Source organism: Dromiciops gliroides, chromosome 2 (genome assembly GCF_019393635.1).
Source record: "Dromiciops gliroides isolate mDroGli1 chromosome 2, mDroGli1.pri, whole genome shotgun sequence".
Classification (NCBI taxonomy): domain Eukaryota; kingdom Metazoa; phylum Chordata; class Mammalia; order Microbiotheria; family Microbiotheriidae; genus Dromiciops; species Dromiciops gliroides.
In genome coordinates, this window is record NC_057862.1 from 460,275,594 (window position 1) to 460,299,051 (window position 23,458).

At 42.0% G+C, this 23,458-nt stretch overlaps 1 protein-coding gene across 1 annotated transcript in view; it reads right to left on the reverse strand.

The window, feature by feature from the left end:
- LOC122741176 (somatomedin-B and thrombospondin type-1 domain-containing protein-like) overlaps window positions 1–22,646 on the reverse strand; it is a 35,554-nt gene extending 12,908 nt beyond the window's left edge. The window contains exons 1-2 of the mRNA XM_043984336.1: window positions 22,349–22,646; window positions 112–306 (exon numbers count right to left, since the gene is read on the reverse strand). Of these exons, the coding sequence (XP_043840271.1) occupies window positions 112–306; window positions 22,349–22,580 (427 nt within the window). The 5' untranslated portion in view covers window positions 22,581–22,646. The remainder of the gene's footprint in view (window positions 1–111; window positions 307–22,348) is intronic.
- Between the last annotated feature and the right edge of the window lie 812 nt (window positions 22,647–23,458).

Consider the following 23,458-nt stretch of genomic DNA (forward strand, 5'->3'; position numbering starts at 1 on the left):
TGTCTCCTCTGGCATTTACTACTTGGGGCTTTTTGAAAGTTCCCCCAACTTGCTGTTTTAGGAGAGACTTGACTTTATATCTTTCCTCTTTGGCCCATTCCTGGCACTTACTCAAGGCCTGTTTGCACTCCACACCCTGATGGCTCCAGTATTCCACACAACCAGCCCTTTCCTCCAGTGGGGGGCAGGGTCCACCACCATTCCTTGGCTCTCTTAGGACTTGTCTCCTCCGGACTCGGAAAGTGATAGTGCAGGGCTCAACACACCGGCTCCAGCCACTCCACTCAGACACTGTGCAGGTCACAGCTATAAGAACAAACAGAGTTGCATAGTGTGACTTTCCTAACCCTTCCAGAACTTTCTAGACCTTTCTCCAAAATCTGAGCTAAATTAATCCCCAGGGTGGATTATGTTGTGATGGAAAAAACACTGAGCTCCAAGTCATTCCTCCACTACTAACTGATCAGGCAAGTCACTTAAACTCTCTTTTCCCATCTGTAAATCAGGCAGAATGATGCATACCTCACAGAAATGTTGAGATGATCAAATGAGATAATAGATGTGAAATGTGAATGATATAAAATATAAGGCATACAAATGTAAAGCAGTGCTTATAATTATTATCACCTCTGAAACACAAAATCTCAGTTGGAAAGGACCTCAGAGGTAATCTAGTCTAAACATAACTAAACAGGTAGAATGGGAGTAAAGTCAGGGACCCACCTGAGCTCTTCCCAACTCCCTTCCAAACAATGTCAAAATAATGCCTCAAAATGAATTCTGAACTGGCAGAACCAATAAAAGTACCAGGTGAAAGAATTTTCCAGCCCAAGACAACTTAGAAGGTTGGTAGGAAAGGTCTGTCTCAATAGGGTGAGAATAGGGCACAGTTCAGTGCAGACCCCAGATGAGCAAGCCAGCAGCCAGCCTTGAGGATGACTGAATCAGCAGTGGTGTCTGAATCACCAGAACTCTCAGCCCACAGATTGTGACAAGTGGTCAGAAAGATGTTACAAGGGCACTAGGAATAGGATTCTGTTACATTGCACATACTTAGTTCTGGGTCAAAGTCCCATGGTAAGGAGGAACATTAGCAGGAAGAGGGATCCTGGTCAAATTTACAGAGTAAAAAAGTGTTTTTGGTCACTCACAGATGAAGAATGACCACACCTCTCCTTAGATCATACCACATTGAAAGAACTGAAAACCTACAGACCCCCAGAACTAGTTCTGAAATAGGCTGGAAAAATGAGCAAACAGGAAAAAAAAGACTAACAATAGATGGTTACTATGGTAACAGGGAAGACCAAAACACAAACTCAGAAAAAAATGCCAAAACAACTACATGCAAAGCCTCAAAAAAAAATGTGGGGGGCGGCTAGATAGCACAGTAGATAAAGCACCGGCCCTGGATTCAGGAGTACCTGAGTTCAAATCCGGCCTCAGACACTTGACACTTACTAGCTGTGTGACCCTGGACAAGTCACTTAACCCCCATTGCCTCGCAAAAAAAAAAAAAAATTGTCTCAGGCTCAAAAATAACTACTGAATTCAAAAGGGATTTTTTAATTAAATAAAAGATATTAAAAATTAAATAAGAGAGGTAGAGGAAAAATTGGAAAAAGGAATGAGAATGATACAAGAAAATCATGAAAAAGAGTCTAGAACTAGGCAAAGGAGAAACAAAAAAAAATGAAGAAAATAACACCTTAAAAATAGAATAAGCCAAATGGTAAAAGAGGCACAAAAATCCACTAGAAGATAAAAACTCCTTAAAAAGCAAAACTGGACAAATGGACAAAGGGGTACAAAATTCGCTGAAAAAAATAACTCCTAAAAAAAAGTAAAATTGTCCAAATAGAAAAGGAGGTACAAAGCTCACTAAAGAAAATAATTCCTTAAAAATTAGAATTGGCTAATTGGAAGCTAATAACCCCATGAGACATCAAGAAAAAATCAAATCAAAAAAATGAAAAAAAAACAGAAGAAAATGTGAGATATCTCATTGGAAAAACAACTGAACTAGAAAATAGAGGAGAGATAATTTTAAAATTATTGGACTACCTGAAAGCTATGATCAAAAAAAGAGCCTAGACATCATATTTCAAGAAATTATCAAGGAAAACTACCCTGAATCTGAGAGTAATCTAGAAATTGAAAGAATCCATCTATTACCTCCTGAAAAAGATCCCAAAATGAAAACTCCCAGGAACAATTCCAGAGCTCCCAAGTCAAGGATAAAATATTGTAAGCAGCCAGAAATAAACAATTCAGATATCTTGGATCCATAGTCAGGATAACACAAGATTTGGCAGCTTCTAAATCAAAGGGTCAGAGGGCTTGAAATATGATATTCTGGAGGGCAAAGAAGCTAGGATTGCAAGCTGTTAGGTATTACTTGAACCTTACTCTCACTGGAATTTATTCAAAGAAAGAATAACACATACAAGCACACACACACATACACACAGTTGGATATAGAAATATAACTTACCCTACAGTGAAGTAGGAAGGGAAGGGAATAAGAGGGGGAAAGGTTGATAAAAGGGAGGGTGTAGTGGGGGAGGAAGTGATCAGAAGCATAACACTTTTGAGGAGGGACAGGATGAAAGGACAGAGAGTGAGAGAGAGAGAGAGAGAGAGAGAGAGAGAGAGAGAGAGAGAGAGAGAGAGAGAAACAGGGCCAGTGGGGGTGGGGAGAGTAGAAAGGATGGAAATACACAATTAATAATCATAACTCGGAATGCAAATGCAATGAACTCACCCATAAAATAGAAGCAGATAGCAGAATTAATTAAAAAACAGAATTCTATAATATGTTGTTTACAAGAAACCCACAGGGGCAGCTAGGTGGCGAAGTGGATAGAGCACCAGCCCTGGAGTCAGGAGTACCTGAGTTCAAATCCAGCCTCAGACACTTGACACTTACTAGCTCTGTGACCCTGGGCAAGTCACTTAACCCCAATTGCCTCACTAAAAAAAGAAAGAAAGAAAGAAACCCACTTGAAGAAGAGAGAGACACACACAGAGTAAAGGCAAGGGGTGGAAGTAGAATATATCATGTTTCAGCTGAAGTTTAAAAAATAATCAGGGGTAGTAATTGTGATCTCAGACAAAGCAAAAGTAAAAATAGATCTAATTAAAAGAGATTAACAGGGAAACTACATTTCCTAAAAGTACCATAGACAATGAAGCAATGTCAATACTAAACATCTATGCACCAAATGGTATTACAGCCAAATTACACTAAAGTAAAAAGGGTTTGCACAAATAAAACCAATGCAGCCAAGATTAGAAGGAAAGCAGAAAACTTGGGGGGGGAGGGGACTGGCATTCAGGATTTTACAGCAAGCTTCTCTGAACAAGACCTCATTTCTCAAATATATACAGAACTGAGTCAAATTTATAAGAATACAAGTCATTCCCCAATTGATCAAAAAATTGACCAAAGGATATGAACAGGCAGTTTTCAGATGAAGAAATCAAAGCTATCTCTAGTTATATGAAAAATGTTCTACATAACTTTGATAAGAGAAATGCAAATTAAAAGAACTCTGAGGTACCACCTCACACCTATCAGATTGGCTAATATGACAGAAAAGAAAAATGACAAATGTTAAAGGTGATATGGAAAAAAAAGAACACTGATAGGACTCATTCAGATCCTCCTGACTTTAAGCCCAGTGGTCTATGTACTGTGGCACATGGCTGCCTGAAATCAGGAAGACCTGAGTTCAAGTCTAACTTTAGACACTTACTAGCTATGTGACCCTGGGAAGTCAATGGAGCAGTCAAGTGATGCAGTGGATAGAGTAGTGAGCTTGGATTCAGATGACTCGTCTTCATGAGTTCAAATCTGGCCTCAGACACTTACTATGTGATGCTGGGAAAGTCACTTAACCCTGTTTGATTCAGTTTTCTCATCTATAAAGTAGGGATAATGTGTTAGTATTTACTTTCAGGGTTGTTGTGAGGATCAAATGAAATAATATTTATAGGGGCAGCTAGGTGGCACAGTGGATAAAGCACCGGCCCTGGATTCAGGAGGACCTGAGTTCAAATCCGGCCTCAGACACTTGACACTTACTAGCTGTGTGACCCTGGGCAAGTCACTTAACCCTCATTGCCCTGCAAAAATAAAAACAAAAAACGAAAATGGGGGAGATAATATTTATACAGTGTTTTATAACCTTTAAAGTACCATATAAATGCTTGTTATTTTTATTAATTATTATTACTTTAAGGCCTTTAGTAATGGATAACCCACTAATTTGAGACAGTGTAGTGTGGTGAGAATATCACTGGATTTGGAATTGATGGGGATAGATTAGAATCCTGGCTCTACCTGTGTGAATTTAGGCAAATCAATTAATCTCTTGGGAGAGACTTCATTTTCTTCAGCTATAAAACTCATTAAGGTCCCCTCTGGCTTTAAATTCTACGACCTCCAGAGGTAGTTCATTCCACCTCAAAAATCTCTTCCTTCTCCAAGACTTGTTCCAAGTCTTGCCCTCTTGGTCCAAGCACAAGTCAAATCCCCCTTCAAATACTTGACAATGACTTTCTTGTTACCCTTGAGCCTTCTCTTCCCCAGGGTAAACATCCCTAGTTTCTTCAACCAGTCTTCCTAATGGCATAGTTTTTACTAGTCAAACCCTAGCCTATAAGACTCATTCTGAACATCAGAGTTGGAAGGGATTTTAGAGATAAGTTAGGCCAATTTAATATAATAATTAGGGACCCTTCCCCCACCAATGCACATACATTGTACAAAGAGGGAACAGCAAACCCGTACAAGGGAGAAGTGCCCCAGGTTACACTTTGAGTGAGTGGCTTAGCTGAGGCTCTGAGTCAGACTCAGTTCTCCTAACCATTCATTCAGTACTATTTCCTGAGAGTTTTCATCTATGGATCATGGATATTGCTAAAACTACAAATATAGCATGAATATGCCATATAATTGTATTAGATGGTTGTTGTTGTTGTTCAGTCACGTCCGACTCTTCATGACCCCATTTGCCGTTTTCTTGGCAAAGATACTGGAGTGGTTTGCCATTTCCTTCTCCAGTAGATTAAGGCAAACAAAGGTTAAGTGACCTGCCCAGGGTCACACAGCTAGTAAGTATCTGAGGCCAGATTTGAACTCAGGTCTTCCTGCGTCCAGGCCCATCACTCTATCCACTAAGCTATTTAGCTGCTTCCTATATTAGACATCTAATAGAACCATAAATATACAAAATTATAAGAAAATCATAGGATGATAGGAGGCTATCATCCAATCTCTTCCAAATGACTTCATTCAGGCCCCTCTCCCATGTGCTTCTTTCTTCTCTTGTCCCTCCCTCCCATCACAGGAAATATATCTTCCTTAAAGCATCAAGGCTGTAAAAATAAATCACAGGGTAAAATGGACCTTGCCTTGGCAAAACCCCTTATGGAGGCCAATAGATGGCACAATGGATAGAGCCCTAGTCCTCAAGTCAGAAAGACATGAGTTCAAATCCATCCTAAGTCACTAGCTGTATAACTCTGAGCAAGTCACTTAACCAATGTCTGCCTCAGTTTCCTCCCCCTGTAAAATGGGGATAATAATAGCACCTATCTCCCAGGGTTGTTGTGATGTGTTTGTGAAGTGCTTGGCACAGTCCCCGGCATATAGTAGGTGCTTAATAAATGTTTATTTCCTTCCTTCATTCAAAACAAAATGCTCTAAGGGAATATTTATAAATGCTGGGTCCTAAATTGATAGCTCAGTCTGCAGGCCCTACACTCTTTAGCCCCAGTGCTGCAAGGAAATTTCTAGTCCCCGGGCTAGATGTAGAAGATGTCCTCTTGCAACTTCCAAATAAGAAGATGCATTGGTCCTGGGGCTACTGAGGAAACCAACCCTTTGTTTCCTCTTCCACAAGATGAGAAGCATAAGCAAAGCGGCAGCAGCAGCAGCATCACTATATCCATATAGCTTTACAAACCACTTTCTTCACAACCACTCTGTAAGGCAGGTAGTCTCACAGAGTTATGTACAGATGAGAATATGGAGACTCATAGAGGGGAAGTGGTTTGCCTAAAGTCACTTAGCTGGCAAGTGTCAGAGCCAGAAGCCCAACGTGGGTCTCCTGACTCTAGGCTCAATGTTCATTGCACTGGGCCAGATCAAAATGCTAGAAGAGGATGGAGTCTGCTTTCTATATATTAAAGTGTTATAGAAATGGGAATTATCATTATCATTGTTATTATTGGTAAAAAGTAGCTTAGAGCTAATCTAGTCCAACTTCCTCATTTTACAGATATGGAAACTGAGGCTGAATGACTAGCCAAAGGTCACACAGGGCTTAGAACTTACAATTTCAGGCTCCCGAGTCCAGATATTTTACACCAAAATTCAACTTTTAATTTTATTTCCTAGGCAGAAATTCGCAAGGGACATACATATTCTGATTATCTGCATAATGGTCAGCTCACAGAACACGAATCAGCATGAAGGCACACATATCTGAGGGGATGTTATTTCTCAGCCGCAGCTGTCTGTTACCTGGGCACCTCAACATTGATTCATTTGTCAAGCTTCCAAAATGAGGGTAATTCTCAGAGATTTCCATGGGAGCGCCTTTATTGCTCAGTGGGCTGAAGCTATTAGCAAAGTAAAAGTCATCATACCAGTGTGGCAGAAGGAGCTTTGGACTGGTAGTCACAAGCTCTGGGTTCTTGGTCTTGGTTATGCCACTAACTTACTCAGTGACCTTGGACAAGTCCCTTCCCCCCTCAGGGACTCAGTTTCTCCATTTCCATCCTTAGTAAAATTAGGAGAAAAAACTAGATAGGATCTAATATACCTTCCAGATAAGAATAATGGTCACGGTTCTATAGCATTTAAGGTTTGCAAACTATTTTCCCCAATATAGTTCTAACAGGAAAGCAATGGAGGTATTATTATCCTCATTTGAGAGAAAAAAGCAGAGGCTCAGAAAACAGTTAAGTGATTTGGTCAAGGTAACAAAACTATTTAGTGGTAGAAGCAGGAGGCAAACCCAGATATCCTGATTCCAAGTGTAATGTTCTTTCCTCTACGCCATGCTGTCTCTCTAAAAGTCAATGATTCTGAAACAAGCTTAAGTTCACATACAGACACACAGTTCTTGGGCAGAGAAGTACCTTGAAGAGCAACTAGTCCAAGTCGCTTGCTTAAAAAACAAGGAAACTGGGGGCAGCTAGGTGGCGCAGTGGATAAAGCACTGGCCCTGGAGTCAGGAGGACCCGAGTTCAAATCCAGTCTCAGACACTTAACACTTAACTAGCTGTGTGACCCTGGGCAAGTCACTTAACTCCAATTGCCTCACTAAAAAAAAAAAATTAAAAAAAAAAAAACCAAGGAAACTGGGGCAGCTAGGTGGTGCAGTAGATAAAGCACCAGCCCTGGATTCAGGAGGACCTGAGTTCAAATCTAGCCTCAGACACTTGACACTGACTAGCTGTGTGACCCTGGGCAAGTCACTTAACCTTCATTGCCCTGCAAAAGAGAGAGGGAGAGAGAGAGAAGAAGAAGAAAACAAGAAAACTGAAAAAACAAGGCTTCCACAGAGTAGGAATTGTGTAGTACTGTAGAAACAACACTGGATTTGGCACCACAGAACCTGAGCAAGAATCTTGGCTCTCCCATTTACTGACTGAGTGACATTGCACAGGTTTCTTTAAGTCTTTGAACCTCAGTAAAATGAAGGGATTGTACCAGGTGGTCGCTGAGTCCCTTCCCACTCAAAATCTATGGACTTTTGATCCTCTGTCTTGTCCACTAACATCTATGGAAATCAGGAAGGGTCTCTTGAATGAGGTGGCATTGAAATCAAGCTTTGAAAGGTAACTAAGGATCCCAAGAGACAAGGGTGAAGAGAAAGAGCTTTCTAGGCATAAAAAGAAAAGGAATCAGGAGATAGAGCTGTGTCTACAGAGAACAGAAAGTAGGCCAGTTTGCCTGATGCAAAGCAGAATAATATGTAATCTGCCTGGGAAAACAGACTGAAGCCAAATGTGATGGGCTTTATATGAAAAACAAAAAGTTTGCATTTTATCCCATAGGCATTAGGAAACCACTGAAATTCTTGAATAGGAGAGTGACATGACCAGAACTGTGTTTTAAGAATGTCAATTTGACAGCTGTGGGGAGAATAGAATTAAGAGGGGAAAGCCAGGGAGACCAATTAGGAAGTTATTAATAACCCAGGTAAAGAGGCAACAAGCACCTGCACTAAGTTTTTAATCTATGAGAGAGAGAGAGAGAGAGAGAGAGAAGAAGGAGGAGGAGGAGGAGGAGGGAGGGAGGGAGGGAAGGAAGGAAGGAAGGAAGGAAGGAAGGAAGGAAGGAAGGAAGGAAGGAAGGAAGGAAGGAAGGAAGGAAGGAAGGAAGGAAGGAAGGAAGGAAGGAAGGAAGGAAGGAAGGAAGGAAGGAAGGAAGGAAAGAAGGAAGGATTTGAGAGATGCTAAAGAAGTAGAATCAAGACTTCAAAACAGATTGGTTGTGGAGGGGTGAGTGAGAGTGAAGAGTTGAGGATGGCTCCTAGATTTCACACCTGGGTAATTGGAAGAATGGTGATGCCCTTGACAGAAACAGGAAAGTGAGGGTGGCTGGGCTTAAGGAACAATAGAATGAGTTCTGCTTTAGATTTGTTGATGCCTATGAAACACCCATATGGAAGTGTCCAACATGTAGTCAGAGAGCCAAAAATGGAGCTAAGGGGAAAGTACAGATGTATAGATGTGTCACCTGCATAAAGAGTTAAATTCATGTAAGCTAAGGAGATCGCTGAGAAAGAGGAGAGAAAAGAAAATAACTCAGGATAGACCCACAGATATGAGGAAGAACACAAATAATGAATCTACAAAGTTGACTGAGAAATACAAACCTGACCAATAAGATCAAAGCCACAACCAAGCAGTGTCATGAAGACCTAGGTGAGGCAAGAGAGGGTTGTCTATGATGTCTAACAGGGAAGTCGCTCCCTAACAGAATCTATAACTGTCCTCTTATAACAAGAGGTAATTATGACTGAGGGAAAGAAACCCAATTTCAAAATGGAGACTCACCCCACATTTATCTACACACCTGCAAAGGGGTAAATGAGACCATAACATTTGCCTCACAAAGTGCTCAGGAAATGGACCAGATGTCATAGCAAAAATATACCACTAGGTGGCAGTAGTTCAAAAAATTATAGTGTATGTATAATTTATATAGAATATATACTTACATTGTATATATATCCAGTATATACAGTGCATATTATTACTACACGGTTTCCATAGTAGGAAATACTAACTTAAATTTCACAAGAATAGCACCTGAACATCTTGAGTTAAAGTGCCAGCCAGCCCAGGTTACCCAGGTAACATCATGCCACCTGAGTTAGTTGGAGCCTGGAAGACCTTAGTCTTGCCTCTGCCACTGTGTAGCTTTGGGAAAGTCTCATAGGCCTTGGTTTGCTCACCTATAAAATGGGCAAAGTGGACTGTATGATTGCAAAGGCCCAAGCCAGCTCCGCCATTCCTTGTTTTAAAAATCTCTTCCAGCTCTGACATTCTCTGATCTAAGACCCCTCCCAGATCTCACAATAAATGATTTGACCTCTGCAACTTGATCTCCCACAAGTTTTTACTTTCAACCTTCTACTCTAGTCAGAGGAATGTAGCACAGAGGGAAATTTGTGCTTCACACTAGCTATATGATGCTGGGGGAAACAACACATAAAAGGCACCTTCAGTGCCTGTGGGCAATATTTGTGACAAGATCTACTCCCTCCCCCCCCAAAAAAAAAAATCTCCTGGATTTACAGCAATTCTAGCAGAGAGACTCAACGAAAAGACCTTGGATCCTCATCATTCCAGTCACTCAAGTGACAGAGTAAGGAAGGAGGGAAAGGAAAAGAGAAAACCCTGCCTCTGTAAGTTGTAGATAGATCGCTGGAATTGGAGTCAGGAAGACATTAAGTCACTTAAAGTCTCAGCCTCAGTTTCCTCTTGAAACAAAATAAGCATAATGATGGCACTTACCTCTCGGGATTGTGATAATACGTGTAAAACATTTTGCAGAACCTAAAGCACCATATAAATGTTAGCTAACATTGTGGTCACTGTGGATAATACCTGTTAGAACTTTAGGTTGCCTGCAGCAAAAGTCTTTTAAAGTCAACTGCTCTTTCTAGTTAGACTGTTTTGGTTAATGACATCTGGATCAATAGGGTGGCTAGGTGGTGCAGTGGATAAAGCACCTGCCCTGGATTCAGGAGGACCTGAGTTCAAATCCAACCTCAGACACTTGGCATTTACTAGCTGTGTGACCCTGGGCAAGTCACTTAACCCTCATTGCCCCTGAAAAAAAAAGAAGAAAGAAAAAACAACAACATCTGGATCAAGGCAGGAGAAAAGACTTGTCAACAGATAGGGAAAATACCACAGATGAGAAATAATCCCTGATTTGGGGAATGGTAGAAAGAAAGCCTCACACAGACAAAGATGTCAGAAGTGGGAGCCTGTCATATTGGATAAGGAAAACCTTGTTTTATATACAAGTAATTTCTGGGATTTCTCCCCCTTTTTTGAATTGTGTGGATTTTTTATTTGTTGGTTTTTTCAATCTTTATAGTATTTTATTGGTTTCCAGTTACATGTAAAGATAGTTTTCAACATTTATTTTTGTAAGATTTTGAGTTCCAAATTTTTCTCCTTCCCTCCCTTCCTTCCCCCCTCCCCAAGACAGAAAGTGATCTGATATAGGTTATATATGTACAATCACATTCAACATATTTCTGCATTAGTCATGTTGTGAAAGAAGAATCAGAACAAAAGGGGAAAACCTCAAAAAACAAAATAAAACAAAAAGTAGAAATAATATAGTTCAATCTGCATTCATATTCCACAGTTCTTTTTTCTGAATGTGGAGAGCATTTTCCCTCCTGAGTTCTTTGGAATTGTGTTGGATCATTGTATTGCTGAGAAGAGCTAAGTCTATCAGTTGATCATTGCACGGTTGAATTTTTTTATTTGTAAGTCTGTAAGTTTTGATGAGTGTTTGATTAGTAACTCCTGAATAGTTTTTGGTCATTTTTCCAGGGTATAACTGGCAGCTCAAATTTTTGTCCTTTTAAATTATTGTTTCCTATTGGGACCCTTCCTAAATGGACCAGCCATTGTTTCACTATATCTTTAATATTGTGATATAATAAGCACCAATATGTATACTGTCTCAAGGAAGTGTGGCATAATAGATAATGTGCTGGATCTAAAGTCAGGAAGATGAGGAATCGAAACCCACCTCAGATATTTACTAGCTGTGTGAGACTTGGCAAATCACTTTACCATTCTCACCCTCAGTTTTCTCATCTACAAAATGGGGATAACAACATCTAATTCACAGGGGTGCTATGAGGATTAAATAAAATAACAAATGCGAAGCAGTTTGCAAACTTTAAAACGCCATATAAAACACAGTGATTATTATTTAAAGACCGTAAAGATAGTAGAAAGAGAGCACCCTTGGACTTAGGAAGAACTGGGTTTGAGCCTACTTCTGACACTTACTAACTTGTATAATCACGGAGAAGATGCGTAACTTCTCAATGCTCTAAGCAACTAAGACTTAAAGTTACACACAAATGACTGGCTATATCAATGGAGGTGGTTTCCACACTAAGTATTCCTGACACTCATAAAATCACTGTCCTTGGCAAATATGTTTGTATATATCCATATGTATGTATATACACATATATATGCATATATATATAATTACCTGCTATTGTACTGTTGCTATTGTTCATCATTGTTGCATTATTTGGTTCATTATGATTGAGCCTGAGGTAAACTAGGAACCTGACTGGGCAACTCTTGTAAAGTTGGTTTGCTCTCATCAGATTGCTGAAGTTGACCCAAAAAAGGAAAATGACAAATGTTGGAAGGCCTACAGGAAAACAGGCACATTGAGACACTGCTGGTGAGACTGCAAATTGGGATAGAAAATCTGGACAACAGTTTGAAAATACGTCTTAAAAGTTACTAAACTATGCATAACCTTTGACCCAGTGACACCACTACCAGGTCTATACCCCCAAAGAAATTTTTTTAAAAGAGGAAAAGGTCTTACATGTACAAAAATCATATAGTTGTGTGTGTATAGTTATAGCAGCTCTTTTGGTGTTAGCAAATAACTGGTAACTAATGGGGTGTCCATCAACTGGGGAATGACTAGACAAATTATGGTATATGAATAGAATGAAATACAATTGTATTATAAGAAAAATGAGAGAGGCTGCTTCAGAGAAACCTGGGAAGGCTGGTGTGAACTGATGCAAAATGAAGTAAGTAGAACCAAGAGAACAATGTATACAATAATATCAACATTGTAAAAAATAAAATTTTGAAAGCCTTAAGAATTCTGATCAATGAAATGATTAATCATGATTTCTGAGGACTAATGGTGAAGAATGTTACCCACCTACTGACAAAGAAGTAATGAACTAAATATGCAGCATGACAATAATAATAAGAGCTAGCATTTATATATTGCCTACTAGATTTCAAGAATTGTGCTAAGTGCTTCACAAATGTCTCATTTGATCCTCACAACCTTAGGAGGTAGGTGCCATTGTTTTCCAACTTTACAGATGTGGAAACTAAGGCAAATAGAGGTTAAGTGACTTGTCTATGGTTCACACTTAGTAAATGTATGAGGTCAAATTTGAATTCAGTTCTTCTTAACTCCAGGCCTGGCAATCTATTCGCTAGACAACTTAGCTGCCTGTATGTGAATGAGACACATATTTTTGGTTTTAGCCAAAGTGGGAATTTGTTTTGCATGACTATGCTTAATTGTTACAAGGGGTTTTTTTTTTCATCTTTTAGTGCTCAGGGGGGAAATCAAAGAGAGAGAAAATAAATACTTGTTAATTGGGAAAAAAATCAAAATCTAAAAAATAAAAAAAGAAAGTTGCATATTCTACTGACAGTGTAACTCCATCAAACACTGTTAGTTTCAGGGTTATCCACTGAACACTATGATAAAGCTATTCAGGCTAGAGTGCTCAAAAAGGAGGCTGGAACAATATCTGTTCTCTTGCCAATTACCTGATATAGAACACTCCACTGTCCCCAAAGAGATAAAAGTTGAGGAGGATGTCTGGAAATTAGTTGCTAGACCCCCTATGGAGGACAAGAACTTGGCAAGAAAACTTGAAACCTTCCTGGGGAGAGGGAGATGGACAGAAGATGATGTAAGGTATCTGCTCAAAAGGATAATAATAAGCCTGCCAGTGCAAAGACAAGGTACTCCCAATATAAAGATAAGAGCCTTTTTTTATCCCTCTTCCAAACTTCCCAGGTTCTTTTTGGGGCACAGACACCCTTCCAATCACTCAGGTTAACAGTCTAAGAATCATCTTCAACTCTTCTCACTCTCTCTCCCATCCTCCATATCAACACTTATTGATTCTACTTCCACGACATTTCTTGGTACCCATTCCCTTCTCTCCATTTATGTGGCCACCACTGAAGTTCAGGCCCTCATCACTTCTCACCTGCACTATTGCAATTCTTCACTGGACTCCCAGCTGCCAATCTCTCCCTGTCTCATCCTCTACATAGCTGCCAAAATTATCTTCATAAAGCACAAGTCTAAGCTTGACTACCCCCTGCTCCAAAATGTTGGGGGTTCCCTATTACCTTTAGGATCAAAAACAAATTCAGTCTGGCATTGAAAGCGCTCTACAATCTGACTTTAGACTGCTTTCTGAAGTTATTACGCATTACTCCCCTTCATTCACAACATAGAATACATGTTTGTTCCCTGAACTCCAAACACTGCTTCCATGTTTTTTCACAGGCTGTCCCCTGTGCCTAGAATCAAAAACTTGGGCATTTTCTAGGGTTTCTTGGCTACTATCAGAAAATTGCCACTATTTCTAAGTCTCTTGATGACCTCACTTATAGGTGTATGGTTGAGAACTAGACACAGAAAGGTAAAGAAAAGGGGGGGGAGGTCAATCTCACCCTTTTGGCACTATTTGGAGATCATTAGGACAAGAAATATGAGTTTTTAGGAACTAGTTTTTATATGCACTGGGGCTGGCTTCTCAAATCCAAGTAAGTCCATTGTTTTACACACTGATGCTAGCACACTGGAAGACTCATGAGCAATCTTATCCCAGAAGAACAATGATGTGATAGGAACATCTACTAGCATTTCCCCACAACATGAGTTGGGACAGGTAGGTGGTGCAGTGGATAGAGCACTGGCCCTAAATTTGGAAGGACCTGAGTTCAAATCTCACTTCAGACACTTACTAGCTGTGTGGCCCTGGGCAAGTACCTTTACCCCAATTGCCTTAAACATCCGAGGCTGTCATCAGTCATCCTAATCTATATCTTATCAGTGGGCCCAGACGGCTCTGAAAGAGAGTGAGTTTGGTGACTTTGCACAGCCCTCCATCACTTAAATCCAATTCACTGCAAGTCACCCCAATATCATGGTGCTCTTCGAGAAAGAAGAACAAGGGGGAAGCTAGGTGGCACAGTGTATAAAGCACCAGCCCTTGATTCAGAAGGACCTGAGTTCAAATCCGGCCTCAGACACTTTACACTTACTAGCTGTATGACCCTGGGCAAGTCACTTAACCCTCATTGCCCTATAGGGAAAAAAAAAAAGAAAAGAGAAAAAAAGACAAACAACAACAACAACATGGGCCAGGACCATCCTCCTTCTTCCCTCCTGCAACATGGATTCGCTTTTGCTTCCTAGTCATCTAAGGGTATAAAAAGTGGCAGCCAAAAGGAATGGGGTTCCTCTGATTTGGTGGATTTATGAAGATCACACAAAGCATGATGTCCTTCACCATGTCCCACCTGATGAGCAGAAACTTTTTCATATGAAGGCAAGGGACGTCATGTCCAGAGAAGCTAAGAGCCACTGTATTCTTGTTGCTTATCCTTGCCACATTAGAGCAAAGTAAACCTCCCTTTGTTAGCCTTTCAATGCCTTGAGAGTGCCGTGTTCCAACCTAGTATCTAATCTAAACCAAGAAAGTGTTGGTGTTGGGGCCTCTTCCAACAAATAGGCACCAAAAGCTTACTGCATTTGCTAGTTAGGAACTTACCAAGAGGGAGACTCATTATCCCATCCACATTTTGGGCATTCTTGGCTTTGAAGTAGATTTTTGTTAATAAGTTCTAAGAATATGTATGTTGTGACCAGTGCCAAATTGGATGCTGCCTGCCAGAGATAGGCAGAAGCACTCGACAACTCTGAGTTCAGGATGTTCTATGCATTTATTTAGATTAGTGGGGACTAGGCTGGGGTTTCTAAAATATTGCTACTTAGAAATTAATGGCTGTTGCACCAGTTTGGCAGAAAGCATTTATTATTAATTAATATCACATATTAATAAATTAGTGACCATGTGTCTCCCTGACTTCTCCACTAGTTTAATTAATTTAGGCTTACAGGCCTAAACAATTACATACCTAGCTTGGAGAGTAAGAGTCCCAGGAAGAAGGGCCAAGAGACGAGAGAGACCAACCCTCCTGTCCCCAGTGATTTGATCATCTTTCTGGTAGAGGTGGGTAACCACACATTGATCTAAGCTAATTGGTTGATTGATGTGACTTTGGGGGGTGGTCCAAAGATCAAATTCCAACTATCTAGGTGTGCTTCATCCCCTAGCTAATCAGACAGATCAATCTGCATTCCTTTTGTTAAGCCAAAGGCTCATCACAGGTTGGTTTCTGGGGAGGGGGAGAGAGCAGCTAAACTAATGTCTGGGTTTTTCCCAGAAATCCATTATTAATAATTATTTTCTCACATCTATCAGCCAGTAAATATTTACGTGAATGCAAATGGCCTCGTGTCCTGTAGGCCACGTGAGTCTGAAGCTATGATAATCACAGAATAGGGTAAAAGTGATGTGTGAGACACAGGGAGACTGCTATGACATACATGAGAGTACAGCTGAGAATATGAGACACTGACCATCAGTCAAACCAGATTCAAGCTCTCCAGGTCTTTTTGTGTCATTGACCCCTTGGGCAACCTTAATTTTTTTTTTGGCGGGGCAATGAGGGTTAAAGTGACTTGCCTTGGGTCACACAGCTAGTAAGTGTCAAGTGTCTGAGGCCGGATTTGAACTCAGGACCTCCTGAACCCAGGGCCAGTGCTTTATCCACTGTGCCACCCAGCTGCCCCCTTGGGCAATCTTAACTTAAAGTTGCACAAGGTATAATGGGGAGCTAGGTGGCACAATGGATAGAACGCTGGGTTTCAAATCTGGAAGACTCATCTTCATCAGTCCAAATCTGGTTTCACACAATTACTGACTGTGTGACCCCGGGCAAATCACTTAACCCTGTTTGCCTCAGTTTCCTCTGAGCTGGAGAAGGAAATGGCAAACCACTCCAGTATCTCTGCCAAGAAAATGCCAAATAGGGTCACAAAAAGTCAAACATGACTGAACAACAACATCATATGTTAATTTATGTTTTAATGTGTAGTACAAATATCAGAGTGTACCCCTAGAATTTTCAGGGTATTCAAATTTTTACTAAATAAAGTAGTAGTGTAAATAATAGCAAGACAATTCTAAAGGACTCATGATAGAAAATGCTCTCCACATCCAGAAAAGGGAATTGAATATGAATGCAGATTGAACCATACTATTTCTACTTTTTTTGGTTTTTTTCCTTTTTGAGGTTTTTCCCTTTTGTTCTGATTCTTCTTTTACAACATGACTAATTCCAAAATATGTTTAATGTGATTGTACAAATATAACCTATATCAGATTTCTTTCTATCTTGGGGAGGGGGAGGAAGGGAGGGAGGGAGAAAAATTTGGAACTCAAAATGTTATAAAAATAAATATTGAAAACTACCTTTACATGTAACTGGAAAAAATAAAATACTATTAAGATTTTTTTTAAAGGTAGTAGTGTAGTAGCAAGCATTTATATAGCACTTAAAAGTTTTCTAAGTGTTTTACATATGTCATCTCATTTGATCCTCACAACAACTCAGTGAGCTAAGCACTGTTATTATACCCATTTTATAGATGAGGAAACTGAGGCCAAAAGAGGTTAAGTGACTTGTCCAGGAACATACAGCTAATCTGAGGGGGAATTAGAACTCAGGTCTTCCTGACTCCAAGTCTAGTGCTCTAGCCCACTGAGCCACCTACCTAACCTCAGAGATGTAAAGAAAGGATATCAACCAAGAAGGTTTTGGGGGAAAATTATGTCAGGGAAGACAGGGAAAACATTCTGGACCAGAGAGGGCTTTGGGGGCAAGGGGACTGTTCATTGGGAGAAGGTTCTAAAAGTGACATCCCAAGGAACCAGGTGTGAGACATCAACCTACATCCCTCCCTGTGAAGGCAGAAAGCAAAAAAGATGGAGAATGTCATGGTGAAAAAAACAATGGCTGTGGTCTTATGCCAGCATGAGTCCTCTATATTCCCCCCACCCCAAGCTGGGTGGGGTGTGACGCTTATCTCTCCTATTCTTGGAATAGACCAGAGCAATCTAATTTGAGAATCCACCTGTTCCAGGCAATGGAGACATTGATGGAACCCAAGATTTAACCCACTTGAACAAAACAAGGTGGCTGTTGCATCTGCTTGTATAGAGAGGAGGCCTTGACTCCCAAGCTACTTCCTCTTACCTTTTGGACTTGGGGGCGAAAAAAGAGGAAGATAGGAGGATCCAGGGAGGTAGAAGCCAAGGAACAGCTGCCACAAAAAGTGCATGAGAAGTCACCAACACCCGAGGGAATGTTACTGAGCATGGGCAGTATAAGTGAACTGTGCACATGTCAGGCTCAGGATAGGACCTACATCACTAAAAATCTGTCCAGGACAAGGCTAGCAATTTTCATTTCCTTCTTTCTCCTAAAAGCAAAAGGAGACTAATTTGGGGCAGCTAGGTGGCGCAGTGGATAGAGCACTGGCCCTGGAGTCAGGAGTACCTGAGTTCAAATCCGGCCTCAGACACTTAACACGTACTAGCTGTGTGACCCTGGGCAAGTCACTTAACCCCAATTGCCTCACAAAAAAAAAAAAAGAGAGAGAGAGACTAATTTTGAGCCTGACATTTGCCTCCAGGCTTGGGAAACATTTATCCTTCTATGGTAAAAGTATATTTTGTTCTTGAGTTATCAAATATGATAAAGCTGTTGATCAAGGGAATTGCCAAAAAAAAAAAAATGTGACTATAAAACCATGTAGGACTTCAATTATGAAACATCTGTGAGTACTGTTTTTGTCAGGTCCTGCCCTCTTCCTTGTTTCCCTTAGCTTGAGAACCTGAGTAGAACGACTGAGAGAGCTTGGACACTTAGAATCCCAGATTTGAGTGCTAGAGTCATGTGGAAGGAGGGAAGGACCTTTTAAGTTGATAGTTCCTGCTGCAATTTTAGGTTATCTGTGGCCAATGTCTTTTATCCCATCTCCTTGTAACTGCTTGATATCATCTTGATTTTCCTAATAAAACTTTTGGCTACTCCAATATACAGTTCGAGTGATTTGTCAAGAACAGCTGAATCAGGGGCAGCTAGGTGGCGCAGTGGATAAAACACCAGCCCTGAATTCAGGAGGACCTGAGTTCAAATTTGATCTCAGACACTTGACACTTACTAGCTGTGTGACCCTGGGCAAGTCACTTAACCCTCATTGCCGCGCCCCCCCCCAAAAAAAAGAACAGCTGAATCAAACAAGAGAAGGGTGCTGCCAATGGATAGAGGAAGAGACACAAGCAACAAATAACTTAGAACTTGAGGATAGCTTGGAAGAAGTTGGTGCTGAGAAGTCTATAATCAGCCTACCCAGACAGGTCACCTGGCATATGTGGGAGCCAGGCACATTGCGGAAGGCATATCCCTATGTCATTTGCATCCTTACTTCCCATCTAAGACTACCTGTCAAGGGTAGGTGATTCATAAAGATCTATATGATGGAAAGAGCAATGGATTCGTAATCAAACTATCTAGCTTTTAGTCCCAGCTCTTCCACTTACTCTCTGAGTGACCTTCCCTACTCTGAGTCCCAACTTTTTCCTTTGTAAAACAAGCAGGGTTAGATTTGGTGATCTCTGAAGTCCTTTCTAGTTCTAACATTCTATATTGTATCTAAGATCCCTTTTAGTTCCAATATTCTTTGTTCTCAGGTTATCTCAAGCTCTCACATTCTCTACTTTTCAAGCCTTTCTAATTCTAACATTCTATGTTCTAAAATCCTGTCCAGCTCTAATCCTCTGATTCTATAAATTAAATAGGATTCCCTAATACTGTAAATTAGGAGATTTGGGCTCATCATTTCCCCAATTCTGGAACTCACAAAATTTTCAGCTTCTTGGCCTCAAGCCCCTAAAAGAATTTCTGCTGAATCTGGGATTTGCATATAAGCAGATGGAGATGTGCCAGCCCATAATCAGAAAGCTGGTTTCTGGTCCCACAGTCCTTTGGCACCTACTGTATAAATCAGGACTTAAAATGGGGCAAACAAAGGGAACATGAAGCTTTGATGAACACAAGGAATCATCTTTATCATCCCCTTCTCACCCACCCTCTTGCCCATCTCTTGCCATCCTGGTCTGAGCTCTTTATATTCTAGAGAATGATGAAGTGTCGATAACATCAACTGGTTTTGTGAGCTCTGGATCAGGAATGTGGGAACATTTTCCTGGCTCTTCAACGTTGGTCCTTTCTGCCCATCTTTCCCTCCTAGGGCCCCACAGCACTCCCTTTCCACCAGTGAATAACAACACACAGAGGCATGTCCCACTGGAAGGGGCCGTAGACTATAGAATGTTAGAGCTGGAAGGGACCTCAGAACACATAACATAGCTATTAATGGCATATAGAAAATAAACAATTAGAAGTGGAAACAGGGGGCAGCTAGGTGGCACAGTGAATAGAGCACCAGCCCTGGATTCAGGGGGACCTGAGTTCAAATCCAGCCTCAGATACTTGACATTTACTAGCTGTGTGACCCTTGGGCAAGTCACTTAACCCTCATTGCCCTGCAAAGAAAGAAAGAAAGAAGTGGAAACAACTTAAAACTATAGAATGGTTCCTCTCTGGGACTGGAATGAGACCCATGGCCTCTGCTCAGAACCCCTCAGGCCACAGGCATGTCCCTGAAACTGTGACTCAGTTCACTTACCTTTAAAATGTACATAAGAATGCCAGGCAGAAGGAGTTGTAATGTTCCAGAGTCTCTTAGGATCCACCTTTGCAGGTATGTGTGTGCTAATTGCAGGCATGTGCCAGTTAGGTGCAGATACTAGGTGTGTACAAGTAGAAAAATGTCTGACTGGGGGCAGCTAGGTAGTGCAGTGGATAAAGCACCGGCCCTGGCTGGATTCAGGAGGACCTGAGTTCAAATTTGGCCTCAGACACTTGACACTTACTTGCTGTGTGACCCTGGGTAAGTCACTTAACCCTCTTTGCCCCACAAAAAAGAAAAGAAAAGGGTCTGACTGTTCTAGGCAGGTGGTTTTCCAAGGATAGCCTAGAAAGGGCCAGTCTGGTGGGTTCATGATATTCAGAGAAGAGATGGAGGTACCAATACACAGCTGGGAGCTTTAGTGTGATCTAACATGGAACGAACTTCCCTCCCACCCCCTACTTCCTCCTCACCCAACAAAAACTACCCCCACCTCCTCCTTGACTAAAATACTGGTCATTCCCTCAGTTCTGTAGTTAAGACTGTCTTTGTCAGTGTTCCAAGGAATCATAGAAATCATTTAGTTCAGCCTCCTCATTTTACAGGAGATAAACCTGATATTCACCAAGGGGAAGTAACTTGCCCAAGGTTATACAATGAATCAGTGACAAAGCCTGGGCTAGAATTTAGGTATCCTGACTTATCTCAAGGCTAGACTGTCAAGGCTGGATGGGACCTTAATGATCATCTGGTCCAATCCCCTCATTTTACACATGGAGAAACTGAGATTCAGAAAAGGGAAAGACACCGATTCCTCAAATCACACAGGGTGTCAGGGACAGAATCAGAGCCAGAACCAGGCCTTCTGACTCCTCACCTAGGACTCTTACTGCTACAGCATGATATATAGTCAGCATTAAAGGTAGAGAAAAGCTACCGCCCCTCCAAAGCCAGCCAAGCCCTAATCAGGTAAAGATGAAAAGTTTAACATTGGAAAGAAACCAGAAAACAGCAAAGACAGCATCTTTAATGGCCAAGAACTAAAGCATTTCCTCAATGCCTCAGCTTTCTGTGAACCTGCCTTATTTTTGTTTTAAAGGGGAGGGTGGTTAAATAACCTCTTAGCCTAAAGAATTTCTGCATCTACAAGAAGTTGAATAAGCATTCACTTAAATCATCCTCCAGGAACACTCATTATTAATACAGATGAGGGGCAGCTAGATGACGTAGTGGTTAAAGCACCGGTCCTGAATTCAGGAGTACCTGAGTTCAAATCCAGCCTCAGACACTTGACACTTACTAGCTGTGTGACCCTGGGCAAGTCACTTAACCCCATTCCCTACAAAAAAAATATATAGATGATAGTAGTGGAAATGATGATAGTGTTGGTTAAGATGGCAATGGTTTTAATAACAATAATAGTAGGGATGGAGATGGTTTGAGTGCTATTATTCTGAGTCACTTTGGGAAGCTAACTGGTATTGACCAATAACTTCCAATTAAGGTGGCTTTCCAGACACCTCCAAGCCAGCCATGAAGTCCCTCTGAGGAAGGTTAGAAATGGGAAGGAGTGAGACCAGTGGCCATGTACAGGTCTCACCTCAACCCCCCCTCACCCTCTTGGCCCTCTTCTATCTCTAGTCCCAGGCAGCTCCTCAAGCATCTTTTTACAAATCCCTCAGTCCCTTTGGGGTTTTCCTGCCCCTGCCTGAGATCTATAACTACATGGCAGATCCAGAACCCCCTCCTCCCCTCCCCAGTCCTAGCCTCTAACCTTCCATAGTCCTATTTCCTAGGGCCCCTCTATCACCAGGCCTGTCCCAGACCGCCCTCCACCTGACCCCTATTATAGCTTCATCCCACCCCATGACTTGGGGCAAGTAGGTTCGCCTTCTTGGGCCTCAATTCTCGCACCTGCCAAATGAGGAGGTTGACTAGACGACCTCTTAGGTCCCCTCCAGATGTCGATCTAGGTTCCTGCTTTCCTTCCTTTCTCCACTCCCGAGCCCCACTGAAGTTTCAAGCCCTCTTTCCCACTCTCAGAGTCCCTTTCCTGCTCTGACGCCCCTTTCCCAGGCTCACTCACCCTTGGCGGCGCCTCTCCCGCATCCCAAATGGACGGCCCACGCCCGCCCTCCCTGCCCATCCTCTCCCGGCTCCCACCTGGGCAAGCACTCCCATAATCCCGGCAGCAGTCCCCGGCTGCGCTGCACGCCTGGTCGCAGTAGCAGGGCTGGGGGCCCAGGGAAGGACCTGCCGCTGTCCAGCCCCGGGAGACGCACGTCAGGTCCCGGCCCGGACAACAGCGACCGAGCTCCGCACAACCTGCTTGGGCCCCTGGGACGGTTCCAAGCGCCAGGGCCCAAACCCAGGCCAGTACCGCACTGTGGGCCATGGCCCGAGGAATCCCACGCCTGCTGGGCAGTCCTAGGGAAGGATGGGGGTGGGGGGAGAGGGGAGAATCATTCAGGCGGGGCCACAGGTTTCCTCCCTGGGCTGGAACCCAAGTCAAACTACCCCCACGTCACCCGCCCCTCCCCCCCCCCCGTCCAGGTCCGTGGGGGCAGTTCCGTATGCAGATACCTCCGTGTTTCCCCTTCACCCTCCCTCTCCTCCATATCTCCTACTTTTGCCCAAAAGGAATAACATTCAAGGAACTGGGGGGGGGGGAGCACCTCATATTCCAAGAACCCCAGGATCACAGGGGCTGGCACAAGTTTTTAGAGATCTTCTATTCCAACCCTCTCATTTTACTGAAGCCCAGAGCGGGGAAGGTATTTGACTAAGTTAGAAAGTGGCACGGACTTCTAGTTTCAAGCCTTTTCCTCTTAAAGTCAGGACCTGCAATTTCATTGGTTTAAATTGTAAGGCAGCAGGGGGCAGCTAGATGGCGCAGTGGATAGAGCACCGGCCCTGGAGTCAGGAGTACCTGAGTTCAAATTTGACCTCAGACACTTAACACTTACTAGCTGTGTGACCCTGGGCAAGTCACTTAACCCCAATTGCCTCACTTAAAACAAAAGAAAGAAAGAAAAAGAAAGAAATTGTAAAACAACTCCTGAATCATCCTATATCGATGTAGCTAACCGACAACTTCTAGACTTAGTTGACGGAGGCACAGATAAAATCACATAGTATGTATCAGAAACAGCACTTGACCAGTTCTTCCTTGATCCCAGGCTGGCTCTCTCTCCACTACATCATTCAGCCTTTCCCATGAAGAGTCACAAAAATGTTAGAGCTGAAAGATACCTTGGGGATCCTTTAGTCCAG